This window comes from Euphorbia lathyris, chromosome 1, assembly GCF_963576675.1.
Source record: "Euphorbia lathyris chromosome 1, ddEupLath1.1, whole genome shotgun sequence".
Classification (NCBI taxonomy): Eukaryota; Viridiplantae; Streptophyta; class Magnoliopsida; order Malpighiales; family Euphorbiaceae; genus Euphorbia; species Euphorbia lathyris.
The window spans coordinates 92739472-92748662 of record NC_088910.1 but is presented as its reverse complement, the minus strand read 5'-3'; the positions used below and the strand labels follow the sequence as shown (position 1 = coordinate 92748662).

Genomic DNA, 9191 nt, shown 5'->3' with positions numbered 1-9191 from the left:
GCTATGAGACCAATTTTGGACAGGCACACTGGAAAGCCGTGAAAAGGATATTAAGGTAACTTAAGGCTACTATAGACTACTCTCTGTATTATTAAGGAAAAGATATTCGACTAAGAGGATGCATACATGCAGATTGTGAAGGAAACTTGTATGAGAGGAAATCCATGCCAGCTTGCATTTTATTGATGTGGGGAATGGTGCAATATCATAGAGTAGCAAGAAACAAACTTGTGTAGCTTTAATATCCACTATGGAAGCAGAATATCATACTTGTATGTGGGTCAAGAGGTAGTAAGGGTGAATAGATTCATGACAAACTTGAATGTTACTACCTAAAATGCTCATATTGCAATTAACGGTGATAGTCAATTTGATTTGCTTTTGCTAAAAATTAGAGATTCTGTAGCAAAGCACATAGAGATTAAGTATCATTTTGTTATAGATTTAATTACACACATAGAAGTTAGTATGAAGTATGTATCGACTCATGACATGGTGGAAAATCCCCTTACTAAACATGTTACGATATATGTTTATGCAAAACATGTTAAATCAATAGGTTTATGTAATATCTAAACATACATCGGTTTCATGTAATGTTGAACATGATTATTCAATAAAGTTTTTAATTGTTCCAGTACACGAGTGTATTTATTGTTATAAAATTAAGCATGTCAATCAGAGAACTAGCTCATTCACACGAGTGTACCCTTAATTTTTCAAATGATGACAGATGTAAGGATGAGGTTGTTTTTGAACAAATCGAGAACTTGTTCAATAACAGAAGCCGTTTTGTTGAGCTTTGGAAGCGATTTCATTAAAGAGCAAAATGGTAAATATAAATGCTAAAAATCACATGTATACAAAAGATTACATGTAGCCTAAGTAGCAAGTTAAATATAACTTAAAATGTTATGTCTTTATAGTCGGAAGTAGTCTCTAACTGAAGTGGACTAAAGTTGAATCTTTAGGCACATCAAAACTGACGCTTTCATATGGTGTTAATGAAAGACATACGCTTCTTGAAGAATATGGCACCATAACACATGATTTCATACAATGTGTGCTTAACGACCATAAGATAGAAAAGATACAAGCTCAAATTTTCCTAATGTGAGACTCCTATCGTAGAACTGTGATTTTTTTAATTTTGTTTATCATTAAGACCCTTAACTTATTCTGAAAGTATGGCCTAATGTGGCTATCTTGGAATGATACTTTTAAAAGTCGAGAGATAATTCGGCCTGTAAAGGACCGATCAGCCAAACAAATTAGATTATGATGGAAGGAATATAGTGAGAATGAAAGATTTACATGTTTTCACATCTTGGAGCTTCTATGTTTCACTATCTAGACACTTGTGCATTTTTGTGTAAAACAATAGAGATTAGAGAAGTTACACTGATGTGATGTGATGTGAAATGTAGGAGAAAACATACAACATGTGACGATGCATGTCCAATTAAAAAGGCTATATATCTCCAACGAGTGTGTAGACTAGGTTTGTTACATGTTTATCAAAACGCCATATATCTACAACGAACGTATGACAGTAAAGCTCTCGTTGGTATGTCGGTCACACAAACTATTTACGAGTATGAATGTAAATGAGAAGTAGAAAGAGAAATATGTTATGTCACATGCGAGTGAGAGATGTAAAAAAATTGGTATGTGCCAAACAATCTGTCCGTAACAGAAATGGACCAAATGTAGTTAGGGTGGATTAATTCACTAGCTATAATCCTAACCTTAAACATGCTCTCTAAGAGAAATTTAACCCTAATAGTCAAATAAACCAAAAGTTACTCTTCTGTTTCCCTTCACGTCGGCCGCCACGTCCCTCTTCAAAAATTCATTCTTACTTCGTGAATCATCCGTTGTAATCAATTGAATGAATTTTATATGATACAAGAGATACCTAAAATTTTGTTTATATTCGTTATATATGACTGGAAATAAAATTATAAGTTAGCAGCTTTGCAGTAGGACCTACAAAGTATAGAGCTAAGCATGTGGTAAGTGATGAGCTAAGCAAACTAATTATTGTCAATTGAATTATTATGATTACATTACAATATTTTTGTCTGACTCTCTCTTCTTTCTTCCACCTTATCTCGATCTTGCTCAATGAAACCAAAACATTTCTTTACCTATATACCAGTACAAGAAGAAGAAGAAGAAGAATTTAAAACTCATCCCAATGGCTTCTTCTTCTGAACCTCAGCAACAGCACTTCATCTTGTTCCCTTTCATGGCTCCAGGCCATATGAACCCTATGATCGACATTGCCAAATTGCTAGCTCAACAAGGAGTTATCATCACAATAATCACCTCTCCAATCAATGCTAATCGTTTCAAACAAACCCTTAATCGATCTATCAATTCAGGCCTCCAAATCAACCTTCTTGAGCTCGAATTTCCTGCTCAAGCAACAGGATTACCAAAAGATTGCGAGAATTTCGACATGCTTTCTTCTTTAGGCTTAGCCAATGAATTCTTCTTTGCAACAAATCTCCTACAAAACCCTGTTGAAAAATTACTTCAAGAGATAAAACCAAGGCCTAATTGCATCATTTCTGATATTAATTTGGCTTACACAAGCCGAGTTGCTACCAACCTTCGCCTTCCAAGAATCGTCTTCAGTGGAGTTTGTTGTTTCTTTATGCTATGCCTGCGTGGAATATACGAATCCGGAGTGCTCGAAAGGGTCAATTCTGAATCTGAATACTTCTCAATTCCTGGATTGCATCATCATATTGAGTTAACCAAACAGCAACTTCCAATGGCACTTTTTAAGGGCATTGGTGCTCCCTTTTCTGCTGAAGTAGCGGCTGCTGAGAAGGTAACTTGTGGGATCATAATGAATTCATTTCAAGAGTTGGAGCCAGAATATGTTCATGAATACCAGAACTTAAAACCAGATTACAAAGTCTGGTGTATTGGTCCGGTTTCGCTAACCAACAAACATAACTTGGACATGATTCAAAGAGGTAACAATGCTCAGGAATCTGATGAATGCTTCAAATGGCTTAACAAGCAAAAACCAGGTTCTGTAATATATGTATGTTTTGGTAGCATTTGTAATTTAGTAACTTCACAGTTAATAGAGCTTGCATTAGGCTTAGAAGCATCAGACAAATCATTCATTTGGGTCATAAAAGGAGGCGAAAAATCGTCTGAATTAGAAAAATGGATTGAAGAAGGCTTCGAAGAAAGAACGAGAGGGAGAAGTTTAATTATAAGAGGATGGGCACCGCAACTTGCTATATTGTCACATGTAGCAATCGGCGGATTCTTAACACACTGTGGATGGAATTCGACACTAGAAGCAATAAGTGCAGGCGTACCTATGATTACTTGGCCGCTTTTTGCGGATCAGTTTTGCAATGAAAAGTTTGTTGTGGATGTGTTGAAGGTTGGTGTTAAGGTTGGGACAGAGGTTACTGTTGCTTGGGGGGAGGAAGACAAGATTGGAGTTTTAGTTAAAAAGGAAGATGTTATGAAGGCTGTAGAAAAGCTAATGGATGAAGGAGAGGAAAGTGAAGAAAGAAGAAGAAGAGTAAAAGAGTTAAGTGTGAAGGCAAAGAGAGCAGTGGAAGAATATGGTTCATCTTATCTCAAATTGAAAGAGTTGATTGAAGATATTAAGCTTCAAGCAGCAACCACATCTCCAGCTTAATAGGAATTATCTCAATTCCGATCCGCTCTTTTATATAAGTAACCATAAAAGGCACCTAACTTATATATAAGAATTCTTAAGAAAACCGTCTTTCCAATACAATTTCCGTGTATATAAAGGTTAGCTAAGAAGAAAATTCATTATATGAATTTGTATTTAATTAATCTTCTTTTCAGTTTATTGGAAGTAAGGTTGAATTACAGTGATTTTAAGCTATAGTAGACTAATGAAGGATGTCAACCATTTGGATAAAAATTGTTTGAATCATCAGAGCAATTGTAAGCAAAATACGAATATCGGAGAATATGCTATATCTTAACTGCATATGGTTTGTTTAATTCACTTCATAATATTCATAAAAAGAAAACTCTGTTCATAATCAAATTAATTATGAAATTAGCTATTCAATTTATTCTTTCACTATCCTTTTTTACATTAAAAATAAAATTTTCAATCTTAGACTTGGAGATCATTTCTTTAAAAACATCTCACTACCTTCTGAACTTGCTTAAGAACTTGCTTACAATATTTCACTATCCTCCAAATGACAAAAGAAGAAAAATTTATAATCTATTATCTTAGATAAGTTCAAATGTAATAGATCATCATAACATCTTTATAGACCAAAAGATCAATTCAAGTTTATAACAAATAGTTTATGAGACCAACCAAAAGATCAATTTAAATTTACAAGACAAACACTCAATTTTAAGAGAAGAAAACATGTAATAGATCATCATAACATCTTTATAGACCAAAAGATCAATTCAAGTTTATAACAAATAGTTTATGAGACCAACCAAAAGATCAATTTAAATTTACAAGACAAACACTCAATTTTAAGAGAAGAAAACATGTAAATCGTGGCGCCAACAGCATTATACGCCAATTTGACATTGTTTTCTCATTAATTTAATGACTAGTTCAATTGTTTAATTTGAAAGCCTAAGAGAGCCATAACAACATCCAAGTTCATGACCAAATAAAAATATTATGTAATTTGGAAGATGAGAAAGACTAGTTCCAACACTCGGATGCTAAACAACAATAAGATAGCAACTTCCATTCTAAACATCAATATAATGTTGCAACATTTCAAATTCCCAGTGCTTTGAGAATTTATCAAATTCATTATGCAACCAGCTACAACCACAAGTATGACAACTATGCAAAGATCACAAATACAAGTACATAATCCTATCAATCTTTAGCTCATCCCCTACTGCTACTGCTGTGGCTGTTGTCCCTCGCCTGATTCACGTTTTGATGCTTCTTTGATTTCATCCCCAGCCTCATCCTACATTCCAACAATTCGATGAATTATACCCAGATTAACACAGAGAACACAACTTAACAAAGTTATCTACATTTGCCAATGCATTGAATATCGTTATTTCTTATTTACCAAATAAGTCAATGACACCTAAAAGTCAGACAAAAATTTGATAAAGAATTTTGGCTCAGGCCCTAACTATGCTTTTATCCTTATCAGTTTGGCACAGCACAGCACAAATTCCTAACTAGGAACAAGTTAAAAAAACTTTTGCACAGAGAAATGAAATTAACGAATTACTGGAGAGAACACAAAATAAAAAAGAGTGCAACTGCAACATCATTTAAAAGCAAAAGCTGAAAGATGAAAATATTTCATTATTAGCAAGTACAGTCAAAATTATTAAAGGCGCATGGCACACTTAAAAAACAAAAATTATAAAACGATAAAACTAACATAAAAATGCAATGAATACTAATCATGACAATATTCTTAAGCATAAATAAATTTTAAAATGCAAAGTAAACCCCATGCTAGAAAGCTAAAGTTGAATACTAAATCCTAAGTTCTACTCCTGATCAGAACTCTCCAACTTCATCACTCCTCATCATCACTATCACACTCTAAAGCATCACTTCCTCTTCTAACTGTCTCTTCCTCTTCTAATTAATTCAAAAGTATAATCTCTCTTCCTTTTTAATATTTGTTTTTTTTTCTCATTTGGGACCCTTCAGACCAAGTGTTCCAGATATGTAACTGTCAAAAAAACCATAAAACTGCCTATGTCACCAAGGCGCACCTTTGGCAACTGCCCATTGGAGCACCAGGTGCGCACCACGGTGGTTGCGCCCTAGACATAAGGGTGTCATGGCACTAAAGCCTGCACCTGGTGCGCCAAAGGCGCGCCTTTAATAACTATGAGTACAGTCAAGCAACACGGATGAAATAATTTAAACTAAAACACAAATATCTTTTTGTCTCACCATGATCATACAAATTAGCTATGAGATAAGATTTGAGTTATCAGGTCCACATGTACACTTACCGTGATATCAGAAGTCCACAGGGTTAAATTGTCTCGGAGAAGTTGCATGATCAGTGTACTGTCCTTGTAAGATTCCTCACCTAATGTATCCAGCTCCGAAATTGCCTCGTCAAAGGCCTTTGCAGATAAGAGAAATGCATTGATTATTACCGGAGCAACAAAATAATAAATAAGAACAACATCAACAGCATGCCTTGAGCAATAGAATTTCAACTTCAAAATAAAGTCAGCTCCAAGAAAAGCAGTCACTATGGTTTACTTAAGCAAATGTATTAATAGACAGTGTAGTATTTACATTGAAACTTAATTATATTGACAATGGTGCATGAATTTGAACCCAGTACCATCAGGCAGAAATAGTGAAAAACACTAGTGTCTCCCATGTTTTCCAACTTTGGCATCATTTCCAAGAAAAAATGACATCATGTTTGATTAGCTTTCTAGATCTAATTTAGAATTTGAAAAGCTGGATGTTTAATCCCCCAATTTTATTAGAAAATTGTACATACGCGATGAATTTTGTTTCCATCTTCCAGGAAAACTGACAGGTTTTAACCTTACATTCCATAAAAAAAAAGGCTTAAGCAATTTGTTTTCATCAAAACGATGAGAACATAATAGGATAATTCAGAGTTGCGTAAACAAATATAGTACATAGTTAAAAGCTAAATCAAGGTTACCTGCTTTGCAAGATTGCAAGCACGGTCAGGTGAGTTAAGTATCTCATAGTAAAAGACAGAGAAGTTAAGAGCGAGTCCAAGCCTTATCGGGTGCGTAGGAGCAAGTTCAGCAAGAGCGATATCCTGCATAAAAAAAACATACGCAAAATAAGAAACTATATTCGGATAGCAATAGCAATGTTATCCATAGAAGGATATTGAAAGGTGGAAAAAAAAAACCATTGTGAATCGAAGAAGTGATCAGCATCAACTTGATCACCCACCTGAGCAGACTTGTATGCCAACAAAGTGCTCTCGGCAGCTTCCTTCCTCTCAGCACCTGTCTTGAACTCAGCAAGATACCTGTGGTAATCACCTTTCATCTTGAGATAAAATACCTTAGACTCAGCAGATGAGGCAGAGGGTACGAGGTGTGACTCGAGCAGGCTCAAGATCCCATCACAAATCTTGCTCAGCTCTGATTCAATCTTACTCCTGTAGTCCTTAATGATAGTGACATGGTCCTCATTTCCCCTGCTCTCTTCCTTCTGCTCAATGGAAGAGATTATCCTCCATGAAGCCCTCCGGGCCCCAATGACATTCTTGTACGCTACAGAGAGAAGATTCCTTTCCTCCACGGTTAACTCCTCAACATCAACTGTCTTTGCAACCTTTTCCATAAACTCAACCATTTCCTCATACCGTTCTGCTTGTTCAGCCAACTTGGCCATGTAGACATATTCCTCGCGTGATAATTCTGTGGGTGACATTCTTACTATATCGACCTAAAAGTAACTCTGGATAATAATTTCAGAACAAGAATAATCAGCATAATCTGAAGTTCACAAACTGCAACATATTTCAATACCCACTCAAAGATAAACTAACAGGCGCAACCATTTTACAACTACTCAAAAAAAAAAAAAAAAAAAAAAACCCCTTCACAGCAATGAACTACTTAAATATCATTCTAATCCAGAAAACTGTAATGTAATTTGAATCTTTCTTATTCCTAGATATCGCTAGAGAACAGACTTGACTCCAAGATTTAGTTGCATAAAAAAAAGCCTGTTAAAGCACAGGTTGTGGAACATAGATCAAATAGTACCTTAAAATTAGAAAAAAAAATGCTGCTCATTCTTCCTTAATTTCTTTGTTAGAAATCCTGACATCAGCTCAACATCTTAACTTCTAAGAAAGATACATCCTAAAACATCAATTGAACAAGCTTACATTAGATCTAATTCTTATTCTTCCTTCAATACTTCACAGCAAATGGTTTCAAAAGCTAAAAGCAATCATCACCACCTTATATAAGTCCCAGTAGTAGCTGAAGTAAGAATCACAATTGAATATAAAAATCCAAGTCAACTCTCCAACATTTACTCATCAACCTAACAGATCAAGACATCGCATTCCTTGTAAACAAAGAAAGAACATAAGAGGTCAATCAACCTAGCGTATACTCGCTCAATGTTCAGCCGCAACAAACAGCGGTATATTTCTCAGGAAGCAAACAGATCAGGAGTCAAATATCAGGCTCCAAGTTTATTTTTCTAGGAAAACTGAATCTGAGCCAGAAGAATAAAATAAAGCAATAAATCTAAAGAATAGTTCTGTTTATTTTCAATTTAAGCACTCACATCCAAACAAAGACAAGCAAATAGAAATAATCACAGAGAATATCTCCGGTCAAATCAACAGCCATAAAAAAGAACAGCAGAAATCGCCAAAATCTCAAATGATCGAATGAGAAGAGAGCAAAGTAAAAGAAGGCAATTAAATCCAAACATACAATCCAAAGGCGGAAAAACTAAAAAATTCAAATCGTAGAAGAACTTCCAGATCTCAAGTACACAATCTCATAAAAAGGGGAAAAAGAAAGAAAGATATTTGCTCCAGATCTATCAAACAAAGGAAACATTAAGGAAAACAAAAAATAAAATAAAGAAAAAAGTACCTGAGAGAGAAGGGGGATTGAGAAAGATGAGAAGTGAGTGTGTAAACTGGAAATAACAAGAGAAAGAAGGAAATAAGACGAAGGGGAAGAAGGTATATAAAGAAAAGAGAGAAAGAAGGGAGGAGGTCCAATTAAAAAAAGACAAGTGGTGGGCAGCGGAGATTCCGTAGATTTGTAGAGGAGAAGACACGCTTTTGTTTGACCGTCAACGCGCCCACATACACCACACACCTACCTTACAATATTCCCACTTTCCATTTTTCAATTTCAAATTCACTATTATCTTATTCCTTCGTTGTCACCTGGGCCCTCTGTGCTGTTCTTTTTTCTTTCTTCTTTCTTTTACCAAATTCTTTGAAAAAAATAAAAAATAAAAGTGATTTTCTAATTGATAAATTAAGTGATTTATTAAACCCAGCCCTAATTTTACACTTCTAGTCCCATGAAATTACCGAAATACCCTTTGCACTAAATTTCAAAAGACCCAAAACCTCTCAAGAAGCCGAAACGATTTTTGCTCAAATCCGGACAAATTAGTGAGCCGAATCATGGATGGTGATAGAAACCGTAAAGGA

The 9191-nt window shown here is 35.0% G+C and overlaps 2 protein-coding genes across 3 annotated transcripts; one reads left to right on the top strand and one right to left on the bottom strand.

The window, feature by feature from the left end:
- The first annotated feature begins 2127 nt into the window (after positions 1 to 2127).
- On the top strand, positions 2128 to 3879 carry LOC136206910 (UDP-glycosyltransferase 73C1-like). Its single transcript, XM_065998122.1, has one exon. The coding sequence runs from the start codon at positions 2201 to 2203 to the stop codon at positions 3677 to 3679; it is 1479 nt and encodes a 492-aa protein (XP_065854194.1). The 5' UTR covers positions 2128 to 2200; the 3' UTR covers positions 3680 to 3879.
- Positions 3880 to 4717: 838 nt separating this feature from the next.
- LOC136206921 (14-3-3-like protein) lies at positions 4718 to 8775 on the bottom strand. Of its 2 annotated transcripts, XM_065998140.1 has the most exons (6): positions 8617 to 8659; positions 7765 to 7863; positions 6941 to 7453; positions 6678 to 6800; positions 5998 to 6114; positions 4718 to 4976 (listed from the first exon to the last, which is right to left on the bottom strand). In XM_065998140.1, the coding sequence occupies exons 3-6, from the start codon at positions 7424 to 7426 to the stop codon at positions 4905 to 4907; spliced, it is 798 nt and encodes a 265-aa protein (XP_065854212.1). In that variant the 5' UTR covers positions 7427 to 7453; positions 7765 to 7863; positions 8617 to 8659; the 3' UTR covers positions 4718 to 4904. The 2 variants fall into 2 exon arrangements, with proteins under 2 accessions (XP_065854212.1, XP_065854203.1); XM_065998131.1 differs by lacking the exon at positions 7765 to 7863 and having other exon boundaries at positions 8617 to 8775.
- Between the last annotated feature and the right edge of the window lie 416 nt (positions 8776 to 9191).

Excerpts from the sequence above, each read along its gene's own strand:
- LOC136206921 (XM_065998131.1), bottom strand. The coding sequence starts at position 7,426 with ATGTCACCCACAGAATTATCACGCGAGGAATATGTCTACATGGCCAAG. Across the intron at positions 6,801-6,940 it reads TGGCATACAAGTCTGCTCAG|GATATCGCTCTTGCTGAACT; the intron begins GTGGGTGATCAA and ends TTTTTTATGCAG. Across the intron at positions 4,977-5,997 it reads TGTGGACTTCTGATATCACG|GATGAGGCTGGGGATGAAAT; the intron begins GTAAGTGTACAT and ends GTTGGAATGTAG.
- LOC136206910 (XM_065998122.1), top strand. The coding sequence starts at position 2,201 with ATGGCTTCTTCTTCTGAACCTCAGCAACAGCACTTCATCTTGTTCCCT.